Source organism: Nilaparvata lugens, chromosome 13, assembly GCF_014356525.2.
Source record: "Nilaparvata lugens isolate BPH chromosome 13, ASM1435652v1, whole genome shotgun sequence".
Lineage (NCBI taxonomy): Eukaryota > Metazoa > Arthropoda > Insecta > Hemiptera > Delphacidae > Nilaparvata > Nilaparvata lugens.
The window spans coordinates 29,170,047-29,187,945 of NC_052516.1; the positions used below are offsets into that span (position 1 = coordinate 29,170,047).

The window sequence follows — 17,899 nt, forward strand, 5'->3', positions numbered from 1 at the left end:
GGTAGAAGGATATGCGGGGGTTTCATTGAGGCAAAGAATTTGAAAATTTGATGTCTGAAAGGCAGAAGGAAGATAAGGAGAGGAAGAGGACGAGGAAGATGGATGGAGACAAAGAGAGTAAGAGAAAGGAGGAGAAGATGATAAAATGAGGAAATGGGAAGAGAAGTGTGGAGGAATGAGGAGGAAAGATGGTGTCAAGGAGAAGGGAATAATGAAGGAGGAATTTGTGAATAACTGGACAGGGAGAATAGGAAGATTGAGGAGAATTGAGGAGAATATTGTTTTTGAGAAGGAGAAGAAGAAGAAGAAGAAGAAGAAGAAGAAGAAGAAGAAGAAGAAGAAAAAGATGATGATGATGATGGTGATGAAGAAGAAGAAGAAGAAGGAGAAAAAGAAGAAGAAGAGGAAAAAGAAGAAAGGATTGGTGATTATGATTGTGATATTAAAGATGATCAGGAGAAGATGGGTGAAGAAGTACAGTATCATTGAAGAAGAATGGAACATAACAGACGAAGGATAGGATGATATTAGAATGGAGGAATGGATAGAATAGAGTAGTGAATATTTGTCATGTAGTAAAAAAAGAAGGAAGTGCTTCAGAGTACGTGTATAACAAATAAAACGGACATGCTCCTACCCTCTCATCCTTGTATTTAAAATCTTGATGGAGTCAATACTTGTATTTAAAATATAAGTGGACAATACAGTATATGATTCTATGGTTGGTGTTGATAATTTATTTTAAGGTAAGATACTATTCCCTTGAGATATCAATAAATATGTGAAATAGTTTATAATTGAAAATGTAATCAATATAAGTAAACAAAATATTCTATGGTTGGTGTTGACTATCTGTTTTTAAATAGGATACTATTTTCATAAGATATCAAAACTTTGTGAAAAAATTTATAATTTAAATTTGATTTGAACGGATTTATAAATCTTCGGGAATAATGAGGAACTAGCATGTAACCCGTGCTCCGCAAGGGTCTATTTTAAAACTTGACGTAATGAAATCTTGAATAATTGAAAATAGGTCAATTACCATCCTCTGTTAATAATTAAGAATTTATATGCAAAATGTCAAGTTAATCAGTCGTTCATACGTGATGATGCGTCAATAGTTATTTGTGCAACTAGTGCGCAAAGTGACAGTTTGCTGCACCGAAAGAAACGTTTACGCCCGAGCCGTAGGCGAGCAGAGGAACTTTGCGCACGTATTTCACATTAAGTTTTTCCTACAGTTACCATTGAATATGAAAAGTGGGTAATTATGGGTAAAATTGCCTGAAATCCATCAAATGTTTTTCTGTGTAATTTTATTATTGATAAAAACCTTAATCCTAAAATCCTTAAGTCCCCTCGTTGTCCTTGGTTATAATATATAATGAATAATAATTAGCGCGTTGTGCTTGGTTGCACCTCTGCTCACTATAGCAGCCACAGCAGTCACTGTTACCAACTTCATTTTGATTTTGCTGCACTGATGCTCCATATAACCTACTAAGTATTTTGAGTTGCCATGTTGCAAATCTGGAGTGCAGAAAAATTTTTCCCGCACTAGAGCGGAAAAGTGATTCTTTGCGTTCTGTAATCAGTGCAGCAATGGCCACTTTTCAACGTAACTGTAGGAAATAGTATATTTCGCACCTAGAGCAAAAAATGAGATTTTTCCAGCTCGAAATCGGTTTTCAAGTCCGAGGCCGTAGGCCGAGGACTAGAAAAGATTGAGAGCTGGAAAAACATTTTTGCCCGTGGTGCGAACGATATTTTTCGCCACACTACAGGTATTGCTGACAAAATAAATAAAGAATACAAAATAAAGAATACTCGTTAAGCTATCGTACCTATCTCTTGAATTTAGTGGTAGAAGATTTGCAGTCAGGATTTCAGATTCTTTTAAAATTTCACTTGGAATACCACAGTCATCTTCAAGCATTTTTGAAAATTCGGAATGCACTAATCAACAATAAATAATTGAATAAAACTGGTTGCGAAGCGAATTAGTTTGATTCGAAACTGGAACTAAAATCATAGCGACTTCAGCTTATTATGAAAGTGGACACTCGCCCGATCTAGCGGATGACTTATTAATAATAATTAGCGCGTTGTTTCCAGCCATAAGCGGCTGGAAAGAGACAACTTTCTGGCCTAGACCGGAAAAGAAACCCTTTTCTGACGTCGTCTGCAAACAAGGTCTTTCAGATCTACGTAGGGACTGGAAAACAGCTGCTTTCTGTGCAGTGTGGCGAAAACATAATTTTCCCATCCCGTACGTGTATAAACTAGTTCTTCCCTTTACTATAGTATACTATAGATAATGGTAATATTAAACAGCTCACAGACGGGAAAGTTACTGGCAGCCACTACTTTCATTACCTCGTCACTTTCTTTCGATTTCCATGACAGATAGGTAAAAATTGGGGGAATTTGGTTAATACTGTCGATTCTCTTATAAATTGATTTTTATTTATTTCGCTAACTAGATTTTTATTGATTTTTGTATTAATTTTGTATGTTTAATAGATAGATGAATAAATATCGTTTCAGATGAGATTTTGCCAACTTGATGTTTATTGATTTTCTTGATTCTTATCTTAATTCTGTATCTCAGAGCTAGAGAGCGCAAGTCTATTTTTTGACAAAATGGTGTTTTTAGCGGGTCTTGTACAGTTTTTCGAACTCTATACATTCAAGATAACGTAAGTCCTCTGCAGTTGATTGTTTTGAAGATAACCAGAGCTGAAAGAGCAGCGTAAGTCCAGTAAGCATTAAAACTGAAACAACGTGAGTCCAATAATTCACAAGAAAGTGTAATGCTGATTCGACTGACGCTCTTTTAGCCCCGGCTGGGAGTGAAATACTTTTTTCCTACAGTTACGTTGAAAAGTGGCCATTGCTGCACTGATTACAGAACGCAAAGAATAACTTTTCCGCTCTAGTGCGGGAAAATTTTTTCTGCACTCCAGATTAGCAACATGGCAACGCAAAATACTTAGTAGGTTATATGGGGCAACAGTGCAGCAAAATCAAAATGAAGTTGGTAACAGTGACTGCTGTGGCTGCTATAGTGAGCAGAGGTGCAACCAAGCACAACGCGCTAATTATTACATTATATATTATAATGGAGGACAACGAGGACTTTAGGATTTTAGGATTAAGGTTTTTATCAATTATAAAATTACACAGAAAAACATTTGATGGATTTCAGGCAATTTTACCCATAATTACCCACTTTTCATATTCAATGGTAACTGTAGGAAAAACTTAATGTGAAATACGTGCGCAAAGTTCCTCTGCTGCACTCAAGAAACCATTCCGCCCTCGCCTACGGCTCGGGCGTAAACGTTTCTTTCGGTGCAGCAAACTGTCACTTTGCACATTAGTTGCACAAATAACTATTGGGCTCTCCTGTAGAATAAGCCTTTTGAGACTTACGCCCTTCTAACTTTGAGGTACAGAATTTTGTGCATGTTTGTTTAATAGATAAATGAAATGAATAAATGTTTTTTCAGTTGAGATTTTGCCAACTTGATGTTTATTGAATCTTGTTTTGGTGCATATTTGTTCAATAGATGAATGAATAATGAAATGTTGTTCTCAGATGAGGCGCGGTTCCACTTGAAATGCAAGGAGATGGCCGCAGCGGCGAATGTCGGCAAGTGGAAGAGAGAGCGAAGATCCCGCCCGGCCACTGCCACTCCTCCCGCCTATCCCCTAAAAGCAGCACAAATGTGAGTCAATCAATTCAACGTCCACTGAGAAAACTTATACAGATTTGACTATAAGATTGCTCATTCTATGTTATCGAAAGTATTCTCAACGAGATTATATTTACCACATTTTATTCGAAATTTTATTACCTGAAAAAAGGTTAGATTGACTTTGCCTGTCCGATTGCTCGATTTTACGAAAATCACAGAAAATCGGAAAAGGAACAAAAAACCTGAGGGTTTTGAAACACACTAGGGTTAAAAGGTGAAATGAATAGTTTTATATTTGAATACTCCAGAATCAGACTTGGTTTCCAAAACACCAGAATCACGCACGAAAAATTCAGCTTGTTCCGAGTTTTTCCATCAAAAAGAACCTGGTGACTCTGTCAGTACTCACTAAAATAGAATAATAATAATTTCTCTGATAATCAATGAATTGCAACCAGAGGAGTTTATTGACAAAACATATACATAATTATTATATCATACAAAAATTGCTACCTAATACTAAACTTAGTTCGAATTATGATACCCCACTATAGTAATATGTGTCGGCGTGATCATTATAGTTATTCTTTTCTAAAACATGTATAAAACATTTAGTTAGTAATTTTAGTTTTAAAGGCTAGTTAGTTATTAAAGGTAGATATTATAATAGAAAATAGAATGATTAAATGAAAACTGAAGAAAGTTATTAAATAGGGTAACCTTTGCAAGGTCAAAATTTCAGACCATTAGGAGGAAGAATAGGTAGACCAAGGAATATATAGACCTAATCCTTGAAGTGAAGAAGATTATGATAAACTAAGCTGCTTCCACAACAAAGTTGTCAACAAAATCTCGTCCACAAATAGTTTTCTACAATTGAGTACTTGTTTTAGTAGAAAACAAGTTGCTGTTGTCAAAAATGTGGAAAACGAAGTAGAAAACTTGTTGACAAAGAACTGGCCTAGAGAGCGTAGTCGGCGTGGACTTATCGAGGGGGAAGATTTTGTTGACAAATTGGAAAACAAAAATCTTCTTGAAACAATTATTTCTAAGAGTTGACTTCAGACTACAAAAGTTGACCAATTTAGATGTATTTATAATTTTTGAATTAATAAAACAAAATAAATCTTATAGCACCCTTTATTCTTTAAAATAGTTGAACAACTAGTTTCGGTTTACACCATCTTCAGGTTCTAAAAGTGTAAATAAAGTGTCAATAAGTGTTTTATAATTTTTGTTATGGCAGTTCTATCTCACTATAGGATTATTATTGAAATTGAACAATATTTTTTCTGATAAAATGAAAAAGGGTACTTGATATCTTTTATTGTGATTCAATTTTTCTGTGTTATGAAGGTAATCATGGGATCTATATGATGCCCTCGCATACTGTAATTTCTTGATAGTGAATAATAATGTTTTTTGTACGGTTTTTTTCTTTAATACAGCTATCATTTATGTTGTTTTTGTAGCAGCCAGCACACAGAGCCAATAGACATGTCGACACGGAAAATCCGGGGTTCACCTCCCTCCTACTCACAAACCATTTCGGCCGGTTACATCAACCGTCCCCCCACCACCACCAATTCACCAATCACAAACACCAACTCCGTCACAGTAACTGGTGAGTAATTTGTACTAGTGCCGGTTGCACGAAAGCCGGTTAAATTTTAACCGTGATTAATTCCACGAGAACCAATCAGAGAAGCCGTCTTTTTAAAAAAAAACCTCTGATTGGCCTTTCCTGAAGTCTTTTTTTGAAAAGAAGACGTCTTTTGGAAATGAACCAATCAAAGAAGGCTTTTTTGAAAAGACGGCCTCTCTGATTGGTTCTCGTGAAATTAATCACGGTTAAAATTAAACCATTTTTTGTGCAACCGGGACAATATTTTATTTTAAAACAATTATGAAGTGATGTATGAAGTATAGGTTTGAAATTAATACTGAAAAAATATGAATAATTCAACGACCGGTTCCGGGTATTCATTCCATTGAAATTATCTTTATTCTTCTTCTTAGAAAGTACAAACAATATGCAATATTCATATACAAAACTTGAAGAAGGTTGCTCACATGGGCAAAGCCTGTCCAAAGCATTATCCAAATACCATTTTATTTGTCAACTTGACGTTAATATTGTTGTCTTGATTGTAAATTTTCCCAGAACTTGTTCTAGTCCACATTTTTTTAAATAAAAAAATAAATTATAGCTTTCTCTTCTTCTTCTTATGGCTCACAAAAGCCTGTGAATTTTAATCGTGTTTAAATGCCACGAGAAATTTAACAGGCTTTTGTGCAACTGGGTCATTGTATTTTTATACATACCGTAATAATTACTCAACAACGTTTCCAATTATCAATGTTTCCCCTAATCCACACTTTTTCTGAAACGAACAATTAAATTTAAATGCATTAGTATAAATTGTATTTGATGTTTGTAATACAGAAGTTTATTTGTAAGTATTTTAAATAATATCGGGGACCGAGCTTCGCTCTGGAGTACAAAAGCATAAAAAATTTATTTCGAAAGAAGAAATTATAATAATATTCATAGTTCATACAGAAATGTTCTATATTATCACAGTGAATTGATATTAATTCCCAGAGGAATGCAAAAATTTCCCTCACAAAGGCCCGGTTGCACAAAAGCCGGTTAAATTTTAATCATGATTAATTTCACGTGAACCAAATCAGAGAAGACCATTTCAAAAAAAAAGATGGTTCTACTGTAATTAATCAGGATTAAAAATAACCCGGCTTTTTTGCAACCGGCACTAAGTACCTGATTGAATGATTACAAAAGTTCAACAGCTGAGTTATAATTTTGACACAGTCCCACACACATGAACTTGCTCACTCACTTCCATCATCAACAGACGACGGAATGATTATTATCAGCTGTTTTTCCAAAGATGGATAATAATTGTCCTTTTAATGTCCTTCAGCGAGTTTTCCCAGGTATGAGACCTAGTGCAATCGAATGTTTATATTATAAACGAAAACCCACTATTTTCTGAATTTCGTGAGAATCGTTAGAGCCGTTTTCGAGATCCGATGAAATATAAACATATAAACAGAAATTGCTCGTTTAATAGTATGAGATACTGTAGTAATTAGATGGATATAGTTATTTGTGCAACTAGTGCGCAAAGTGACAGTTTGCTGCACCGAAAGAAACGTTTACGCCCGAGCCGTAGGTGAGGGCGGAATGGTTTGTTGAGTGCAGCAGAGGAACTTTGCGCACGTATTTCACATTAAGTTTTTCCTACAGTTACCATTGAATATGAAAAGTGGGTAATTATGGGTAAAATTGCCTGAAATGCATCAAATGTTTTTCTGTGTAATTTTATTATTGATAAAAACCTTAATCCTAAAATCCTAAAGTCCTCGTTGTCCTTGGTTATAATATCTACTTAATAATTAGCGCGTTGTGCTTCGTTGCACCTCTGCTCACTATAGCAGCCACAGCAGTCACTGTTACCAACTTCATTTTGCTGCACTGTTGCTCCATATAACCTACTAAGTATTTTGCGTTGCCATGTTGCAAATCTGGAGTGCAGAAAAATGTTTCCCGCACTAGAGCGGAAAAGTGATTCTTTGCGTTCTGTAATCAGTGCAGCAATGGCCACTTTTCAACGTAACTGTAGGAAATAGTATATTTCGCACCTGGGGCCGAAAATTGGACTTTTCCGGCTCGAAATCGGTTTTCAAGTCCGAGGCCGTAGGCCGAGGACTAGAAAAGATTGAGAGCCGGAAAAACATTTTTGCCCATGGTGAGAACGTTATTTTTCGCCACACAGAAAAATAAACAATATAAATATGAGAATAATTGTTTATTAGGCACTTCCGAAAGCAAAACAGGAAGGTCATAGCTCTAGCAAATCTGAGGTAATCTGAATATCAGGAAATTGTCCAAGTATTTTAATTTTTAATTCTGATTTGTCTAAATAACCTAAAAGATTATGTTCAAGTATGTAAGAGGTTGAGTTTATACTTTTTATACTTCCAAATGACAATAAGATGATATTATTATAAATGTTTTGATTCTTGAATAATAAACACAAATTATGAAAATTTTTTTGATCAGCTGTTTTAGCACACTTGAAATTTGGCCAATCTGAATGTCAACGTCAACAATGCTTGTTTTCGTTGACTTCGGAAGTTTAGGTTAGAAGTTCTATCCTACTCTGAAAATCGAATTTGAATAGTTTATAATATTTATCTTATCTGTATTTTATTCATCCAAATAGAATGATAGTATCTTATTGCAGAATACTTATTCAATTCTAGAAGCATAAACTGATTCCGTTTCATAAACCATTTTGTAAACACGTTCACATCAAATCAGAATCAGCTGACTTCAAGGATATTTTACAGCCCTAGGGCCGTAAAACTTTTACCGGCCTGGTCAGAAAACAATCATTTTCGGCCTCCATATGACGTACGAAAACCAGCTCATTACATCCAAGTGGGGCGAAAAATACATTTCATTATTTGTTTCCCTATTAGATAATGTCATCAAAATGAAGTTGTAGCAAAAAGCAAAACCAAATCAAAATGTAGTTGAAGCATGATAATAATTGTAATAATATAATACAAGAGCTACTTGTAATATTATTGATAAAACTCTTGTCAGAATGAGAATAATCAGTTGTGTTTTAAGTGTTTTAATCAGTGGTTCTAATGAGAGTGTTCACACATTTCATTTCATTTCTCCTAATGTGTGAATACTCCCATAAAAATCAATGTTATTTTGAATTGAATTTCCTAATTTCATTGATGTTTGTTTTTGGCTAGAAGCAGATGTGGATACAGACGCCGATTCTTCAATGCCTGTGATAGACGAACACTTCCGGCGGTCACTGGGTAAACACTATCAGAGCGTGTTCGCTCCCTCCTCTGCCAACTCCTCCGCCTCCTCACTCACCTCCTCCTCCTCCTCCCCAGCCTCCTCACGGACACGGATCACAAGCAACGGTCAGACTACGGATGACTCGAGCAGCGATAGCGCCGATAATGCTGGATCAGCACTTTCCGGTGAGTTATTTTGTTTGCTTAGGGTACGAACAGAACGGTCTGGTCGATGTGTAGATTTCAGCTCGCTATCGACCTTTTGTTCGTCATATGGATTTGTATACTGGTGCTATTTGTCGAAACTTCTATTCATCAAAATTTGGGAGAATCCTGCTGTTTTCTCCCGATCATACTACACTGTATAAATTTAATATAATTTATTTATTTATACATTGTTAGATACAATATCATTCTCAACTCATTATGACTGATTGGGAGAGGAACAACAGGCTTAAAGCCCAAAACTGTTCCTTCCCCAAATTTGAATAGAAATTGTCCAAAAAAAGATCATGTCTATTACTTCTTAAGTTTTGTCCAATTTTGAGACAAAAGTGCGATAAGAACCAATATCTCTCGACTCGATCAGACATATTTTGGTGTCTCAGTCTGGTGTACTAATGTAATGTGAGCACCATTAAATTACCGTGAGTTTAAATTAATTTGTGTCAGTTGAACAAAAACAATCATTTTCTAAAGTACTGTACCGTACATGCACGATTATAAAATGATAAAACTACTTCTCAATGAAAAAATAATTTCATTTGCACAATCACAACATCAAATAAATTCGAAGAGAATCAACAGAAGTTAATAATAATTAAGAAGTTAATAATTCTAGTTCTAAGAAGATATTGTGTTTTTTTAAAGAAGTGAAAGGTGTTCAAAGTGTACTATATATTCATTTTTGTTTTGTGTATATGCAATTCATCAAGAAATTTCTCTATTTATCAAGGAATTGTTGGTAGCTTTAATGCAGCTTTCTTGTAAGATAAACACTTATTTTTAAACTTAGGGAAACCTTAAATAAGTTATATCTCACCACTTTCGTCACACTCTATAACCAAATTGAAACATTCTTATTTTAACAAATCATTAGAGTATTCACTTCCCTTTAAAGAGCTATAAAGTAACCTTTTCAGGTTTCACTTTTAAAAAGAATCTTGAAAATCAGGTTTGAACCTTTTTGAAGTTCTCTCTACTACAGTTATTGAAAGGAATAGAATCATTAAGTAATATTGAAGTAATTGAATGTTAAATGAAAAATACTAAGAAATTGTCAAAAACCACAGATTTATTGATACTTACAAACTTATAGATTTATTGATCAACTTAGATTTATTGTTTCTAAGTATCAATAGATCTGTGGTTTTTCAACAATTTCATAGTTTTTTCCATTTAATATGAATAATTACCACAATATCAACTTCTCAACTACACAAAAAGTAATTGAATGTTGTTGTAATTTGTTTTAGTTGACGAGCATTTTGCGAAAGCGTTGGGTGAAACATGGCTGAAGCTGCAGCAGAAGGAAAAATCAACCTCCATGACAAATGGTGGCTCACACTTGTCATCATCATCATCATCATCAACGATGACCATCACAACTACCACCAATTCACCACTAGTATTATTACCTAGCAGTGCGCCCGATCATGCACTACTTAGGATCAATAGGTAAATATTACCATTGAAAAAAGATAGCATAACAAAATATCTCATGGCTTGTAGAATTCATCCAAAGTTGGAAGTTTTGTATCGAATTGTGGTGTTGTGTATCAAGTTGAAATGATACTGTATCATATTGTGTTGATACTGTATCATTTGCAAGGCCATTTCTTCTGAAGTGGACTCGCTTAAAATTTTTGCTCCCTTTTTTCTTACCTTCTCCAATACTTTTTTCTCCTCTTCACCCTTCATTCCTCACTTTTATACCCCTACCTGCCTATGACATGGGAAACCATAGTTGGCTAGGTATTTTCATCCTTTCTTTCTTTTCAGCACACCCCACCATGAAGCCTGTTTTTGTATTTTATTGGAAATTTATTTTGATTGTGATTCTTGTATTTTGTTTTCTTTTATGTATATTGTGTTGAATTGAATAAATTATTATTGATTGATTATTGATTTATGGTGATATCATAGAGAAAACATAGCATAATAAGATATCCCATGGCTTGTAGAATTCATTCAATGTTTGGATTTTTCGTATCAAATTTTGGTGTTGTGTATCAAGTTGAGATGATACTGCATCATATTGTTTTGATACTGTATCATTTATGGTGATACCATAGAGAAAATATAGCATAAGAAGATATCCCATGGTTTGTAGAATTCATTCAAAGTTTGGAAGTTTTGTATCAAATTGTGGAGTTGTGTATCAAGTTGAGATGACACGATATTATATTGTGTTGATACTGTATCATTTATGGTGATACCATAGAGAAAATATAGCATAAGAAGATATCCCATGGTTTGTAGAATTCATTCAAAGTTTGGAAGTTTTGTATCAAATTGTGGAGTTGTGTATCAAGTTGAGATGACACGATATTATATTGTGTTGATACTGTATCATTTATGGTGATACCATAGAGAAAATATAGCATAAGAAGATATCCTATGGTTTAGGACATTACCGTTCCAAATTTCACTGTTAACTTGAGCCGATAGTCCTAGTAGTTCTGTTTCGTGAAGCTATATGACGCCGGTAGTCTCTCATACTTTTTACAGTCTACTCTATTTAACAAAGTTTTTTCTTTTGACTATATCAATGTAATGGATAGAATAATGTAGAAAAATAACATTTCAAGCATTCATTTTTTTTATAGGGCTACTACTATTATATTGAGATGAAATAAAAATCATCCAGTACCTTTTTTATATTTTGTGAATGCAGATGAAGATGTTTCGAAAAGAGCCATTTTGAATGCAATTGAATGAATTTCATTTTGTCTGCTTTTTCATAATTGTGCCGGGCACTGTCTTTAATTCAGGCCTTTTCCCTAGTTATAATAGTAAATTTAATACGCAATAGACTAGAGCCATTATTGTAAGTGAGTTAGCGAAATAAATTATTTTCTCTCTCTATTATGAACGGCCATGACTTCGAGTTTCCCATGATAGATATTTAAAAATTGTGGCTCCGAGTCGTCGAGGAATGTAGATTATGGAATTATCTCTAAAACTTAGCCTTCTTGTCGCGACATAAAATGCGATAAGTTGGAAAACAGCAAGCATTGAAATTATAACAAACTACCGATTTTGCAGTTACTATTTGGTCCAAAGGCTGTAGAAGCCACGCGACGATTGGTCAAATTGATTCCATTCGCCCAATAGGAGACCTGTTTCTAAATACAGTAGTGGGGATTCCCCAGCCGCGCAAGACCAGATTACGTTTCGGAGGACACTTTGCTAGGAGCACTACGAGAGTAAAGATGTAGTCACTATGTTTCGCCCTTTTTGGGCAGGTTTATAAGTTTATTTCAGTAGTTAATGTAGGAGCTAGTTTTATTTTTTATTAATGTTCAAATTTACTAGTAGTGCCATGTCCTGAAAGGTTTAATTGTGTTTCTTCATCATGTACGAATAATTGTTTCTTCAAATAACCGCTAAGCGGTTCATGTGTGTCCCCAAACCAACTTCTTGTACTACCACCCCTTTGGTTCCGCAACTTTATGTAAAACCGCTTCAAGACACCCGTTCAGACGACAGGTCTAGGGACGTAAGAGGACGTCGCCGTCAAGCCAAATTCAACCGGTAAAAGCTCACCGCCAAAAACAAGGTACTGTAACCCCGACGATAAAGCAACGTACAAACCAACGAAAGTGCAGTGTAGTGAAACAAAGGTTCATTCGAGAATGTCAATAAAAAGTGGGGATTCAAAATTATTATGAAATGGGTTATATGGGTTACTATCGACGAAATTTGGGTTCAACGGGTTTTTTTCTTTCTTGAGTAATTTCATGTTGAAATTGATTGGTTATTTTATGACTGATCTTGTTTGGTTTTGTGACGTATTGCTATCTAAACGGGGATAGTAATGCGCCCCCGAATCAGATGAAGAATGTCAACAAAGTAACATGATATTGTTGTTTCTGTTGTTCGATTTTAGCTGCCAATGTTTATTGAAACTGTTTGTATTTTTCTATTATTTCAAATTGTAGTGTTATTCTATAGTATAAACCTATTAAATCAGGCATGGCAAGATTAATTGAAGTTTTCTTGACTCTAGCCCGTTCACCTGCATGAATTAGGTATAGACTCAGGTATTTTCTAGATGTGCCGGCCTATTTCTAAATTCTAAATTTTATTCAAAATTATCTTCTGAGGCACACAACTGCGCCGACTCTGCTGTCTAGAGATATTTAAATCTCTGGAATTCAAATTTTCTAAAAAATTAAATTTTTCATAACTTACTCTAATAATACTAGATCAATTTTTCTGAGTCTATACTTAATAATTCATTCTGTGAACGTGTTCACTGTCAATATTTTGGGTTTGGAGTTGAATGAATAATTTATTGTTGCTACTCCAATTTTTCTGAAGTTTAAATAATTGTAGATGAAACAGGAAAGTTATTCAGTTATGTTAAACCATTAAAATGATAATCTTTTGAAGTGCTTAAAGATAAAGTCAAGTATCATTGATGCTTAAGTTGAAAGTATTCTGAAACTTCATATTGAAATTGATCATTGATATTGAAAGGTTTAACGTTAGAATAAAAATGAGTAGAAGAAACTAGGACATGTGAGAAAAAACTGATTCTAAGTGCTGAATAAATTTTTTGTATTCTGTAATTCCGTGAATGATGATAGAAATTATTGTAATGTCAACGTACGTATTCTGGTCTCACGCATCGGGTACTTGAGTATCATCATAGTATAGTAGAAAGGAAAGTGAATATTGAGAGATTTTAGTTTAAAACCTGAATAATAATTTATTAGTTGGAGAAATTAGAAAACGTGAAACTGATTCCAAATTAATGCTAAATTTGTGATAAGGTTAATCTTTTGTAAGTTTGTGCGAAGGGATTGAAATCGTAACACTATGGCTTCCAGCCCGCGTTCCCCGGCCATCAGCCCGGTTAAGGTTAATTTTTGGGATGTCAAAGAGGACATAGAAAAAAATTTCGATCTTGGTCTTTTGTATTCGCGTAGTATCAATCCAAACTATCTGCTAAAAGGGGAATTACTTTTCGAACTCAATTCATTCGGTTGGTCTAGTAATGTTGATTGTGATGTCGCTAATTTGAGACAACAATACCGTCAAATACGCGGTGAGGGTAGTGGTAGAATCCATCGCGCGGTGTATGATGAAGACAGGTCCCGACTCGAATTAAAGAGTATCAATGAAATTACTGCTAAAATTGATGAGTGGTTACCTCAACTGAAAACTGGTTCCGATGCTGAAAAGAAAGAATCGTTCAATCGAATAGTGAACCAATTCTTACACGTATTGAATAGAATTATTCACCTGTCTCATTATGCTCAGGAGAGGTCTGATTCCGAACTGATTAACGAAATCCAGAAACGCCTTGCAACCCTGGAGGCGGCTTACCCCGTTATGTTGCAAGTACAAAAGGAGGTCAAAAGTCGCGCCCCGTCCCCAGCTCCGGTAGTATTCACCACCCCTGTCTTAAGTCCATCGCTTTTTGATTTCCGGGGACAAGTGGTGTAGATAAAGTAGATGTAGGAAAAGTAGAGGTCCCCGCCCCACCACCAGTTTCTAATGAACACGGCGACACAGAGCACATTCCACCTGCATTGGTTATCGCACCGAAAGAAACTCAAACTTTTGATTCATGCTTGGGACTGAACCCTAACAGTATACGCATTGAATGCCCCCGTCAATTTGTTCCGATTAGGCAATCAGTCAGTAATATCACGTCTACTAGGGCGCTACCTCAAAGTGTACCTCAATCAGGCTATACACCGGTGTTCAATACGATTTATAATCGTCTCCCTAACCCGATCGAACATTTATTGCGTGATTTGCCACACACTGATGGTTTAGTCGTGGACAAATTGTTGAAATTCATCGCTCTGTCATTAAAAATTTCAACTCAGTTCGATTTGCCGGATGTACAATTGTTCCAGATCCTTCAACCTTTCTCTCTAGGACCTCTAGCCGATCGCATAAATTTTGCTATTAATTCTAATTATACATTTGATCAGTTTCATGCTGAGGTTCTAAAATATTTTGTGCCGCAAAGATTATTGGCCGTCATTGAAAGGGAGGAATTCTACCGACTCCAGAGAACAGGCGAACCGTTGTCCGCCTACATAGTATCAATTAAAGAGGCCGCGAAATTATTACGTTTAAATTTAATCGAATGTGAAATTGTGAATACCATTTGTTCGGGACTTAATCCTGCCGAAAGATCCAGACTTATCTTCCATAGTCGTCCTCAGACATATAAAGAATTGATTGATATGAGCGTACAAGCTCAAAACTTGAGTTTCGCCGATGAAGAAAGAAACCGAGTTGAACGGCCTAGGAACGATAATTATAGGTCAGGTCCTAACCCGCCTAGTAGGAGTAATGAACAACTTGAACAAAGGTGTTTCTATTGTAAGAAAGTTGGTCATATTGCTCGATTCTGTCATTCTAATCCCAACAACTCACGTTTTCGAAATAACAATAATGCCCAAGGTCAAACACAAGTTTCCTTTACTAAGCGTGACAATGAGGTGAAATGTTATACTTGTAATAAGATCGGTCATTATTCGCGCGATTGTAGAAACCGGAAAATATGACTAGGACAAACAAAAGAAAAACGTACCGCTTCCATGATAGTTAACCAGTCTGACAAAAATTCCACCTATTCGCCTCAGTGTTATATCCAACGGGCTAGACGACATGGTGTTAAGAAAAGCACTAAGAAAAGGGTTAGTAGGTCAAGAAAAAAAAGACACCCTTCCCACGGAAAGATTAGAGGTTTGTGCAATAATGTAATTCCTTTTATTTCCTGTTATTTAGGGTCTCCTAAAATACGGTCTGTTGCTTTAATTGATTCTGGAGCCATACGCTCGATTATTTCAAGAAAGGTTTATGATAGCCTAGTGTCGAAAATTCCGAATCTCATTACTCAGAAAGAAAACATTAGTTGTACAACTGCCAACAACACGCAGCTATTGCTTCATGAGTCGGTAATACTAAAAATCAAGGTAGAAAATTTCAGCTGGTATTTCAAATTCTTCATTACCAATGATGTACCTTTTCCAATGATTTTAGGTTGTGATTTCATAAGTTATTCCAAATTAATACTTGACTTGTTTAATAGAAGATATTTCTTTGGTTTCAAACCCAATTACAAATTCAAATTCGAAGAAGATTGGAAAGCAAAGTGCTCTGAACCTGTAAACTCTATCGCCGTGACAGAAGTTGCTGATAACTTATCGCATCTTGAACAATCCCAGTTGGAAGGAGTTCTTAATGAATTTAAAGATGTGTTATCCAAAAAATTAGGCAAAACTAATCTTACAGAATACAAGATTCGGTTAACTTCCACCGAACCCGTAAGAAGACCCCCATATCAATTAAATCCAATGAAGATGGAAATTGTTGAAGAAAAAATTAAGAAGATGTTAGCTGAGGGTGTTATTGAGCCAGGGATCTCAAATTATTCATCCCCCTGTTTCCTAGTAAGTAAATCCAGTAAAGACAATTTGAATAGTGATTCATGGCGACTTGTCGTTGATTATCGTTTCTTAAACAAAAAGGTGTCGTTAGATTCAGTCCCATTACCAAACATCGAAAATTGCTTCCACTTTTTCAATGGTGCTAAATACTTCTCAGTACTGGATTTGAATCAAGCGTATTATCAAATCCCCCTTGCTAAAGAAAGTAGACACTTAACTACGTTTTGTACTATGCGAAATACTTATCAATTCAAGCGTATTCCGTTCGGGCTGGCTACCGGTGCACAAGCACTTTCTTCGGTATTAGACCGACTGTTTGGAGATGTGAAATATAAGTTTGTCTTTCATTATTTGGACGATATAGTTATCTACTCTAAAGATTTTGATTCACACCTGGCACATATTGAGGCCGTACTGCTCCGCTTACGTGAAGCTGGTTTCACCGTCAATCCGGAAAAGGCTCTATTTGCAAAAAAACAGATTTCGTTTTTGGGTCACCTGATCAACCAAGATGGTATTTCTATTGATCCTTCTCGCACCAAGAATATTCGTGAATTTCCTACTCCCAAAAATCAAAAAGCTATCGCTCGTTTCATCGGGATGGTGGGCTACTTTCATAAATTTATCCCTAGATACGCTGAGATCGCCGCACCGCTCAATGATCTTCGAAAAAAAAATTGTAAATTTATTTGGGATGAAACTCATGAGCAAGCCTTTCAAGGGTTGAAAAAGGCCATATCTTGTCCTCCTATTTTGAAGACGGCCGATTTCTCTAAGCAATTTGTTCTCCAAACGGATGCCTCTTCAACGGCCATATCTGCTGTACTTTCTCAGGAATTTGACGGTATTTTTCACCCTATTGCTTATGCCTCAAAGAAACTGAGTCAACAGGAGTGCAAATATTCAACCTACGAGCTTGAATGTCTAGCGGCGATTTACGGGATGGAAAAATTTAGATTGTACCTTCAACATTCCAAATTTAAATTATTGACTGATAATTCTGCTCTAACTTGGATGCTCAATAACCCCAAAAATACGGGAAGAATTGGCAGATGGATTTTGAAATTGTTAACCTACCAATTCGAAGTCACCCACATACCCGGGCGATTAAATGTAGTGGCCGATTGCCTTTCAAGAATGTATCAGGATGAAATTAGTACCGAAGAAACTCCAGAAAGTTCAAAATTTGAAATCGAACCTCTGTTTAGTATGGTGAATTCGTTGAAGTTGTCTGATTTCCCTCTAGTCTTCACCGATATTAGAGTTCATCAAGACAATGACCCCTTTTGTAAAGATATTCTCGAAAAGATTGATAGGAATGAAGAACAATTCCCGTACAGTTTACGGAAAGGTGTTCTAGTTACTGAAGTTAGGACTAGCGATCAGCTGAAGATAGTAGTTCCTAGAATTCTCATCCCCCTTGTATTCAAGTATTATCATGAGACCTCCATTGGTGGACACTTGGGCCTTGCAAAGACCACACATAAGATTCTAGAACATTTTTATTGGCCCGGACTTAGAAAGGATATTGCCCAACTTGTAAAGTCATGTGATATTTGTGGACGTAGCAAACCTTCCACTAAACAAAATTATGGTTTTCTTGCTTCTAGAGTTGACAATGAACCATTAGCTCGTTTCTATTGTGATTTAGTAGGCCCGTTAGTCAAAACTACTGAGGGATATACTCAGATTCTATCTTGCGTT

The 17,899-nt window shown here is 35.6% G+C and overlaps 1 protein-coding gene across 8 annotated transcripts in view; it reads left to right on the top strand.

Annotated features, from left to right (window-relative positions):
• The window catches only part of LOC111047728 (A-agglutinin anchorage subunit), a 69,741-nt gene that overhangs the window by 46,088 nt on the left and 5,754 nt on the right, over positions 1 to 17,899 (top strand). For 3 of the 8 annotated variants that reach the window (XM_039440264.1, XM_039440265.1, XM_039440266.1), the window contains 4 exons: positions 3,605 to 3,734; positions 5,177 to 5,328; positions 8,508 to 8,741; positions 10,031 to 10,232. In XM_039440264.1, coding sequence (XP_039296198.1) covers positions 3,605 to 3,734; positions 5,177 to 5,328; positions 8,508 to 8,741; positions 10,031 to 10,232 — 718 coding nt within the window. Of the gene's footprint in view, positions 1 to 3,604; positions 3,735 to 5,176; positions 5,329 to 8,501; positions 8,742 to 10,030; positions 10,233 to 17,899 lie in introns of all 8 variants that reach the window. The other 5 variants (XM_039440260.1, XM_039440261.1, XM_022333556.2 and 2 more) reach the window with 2 other exon arrangements.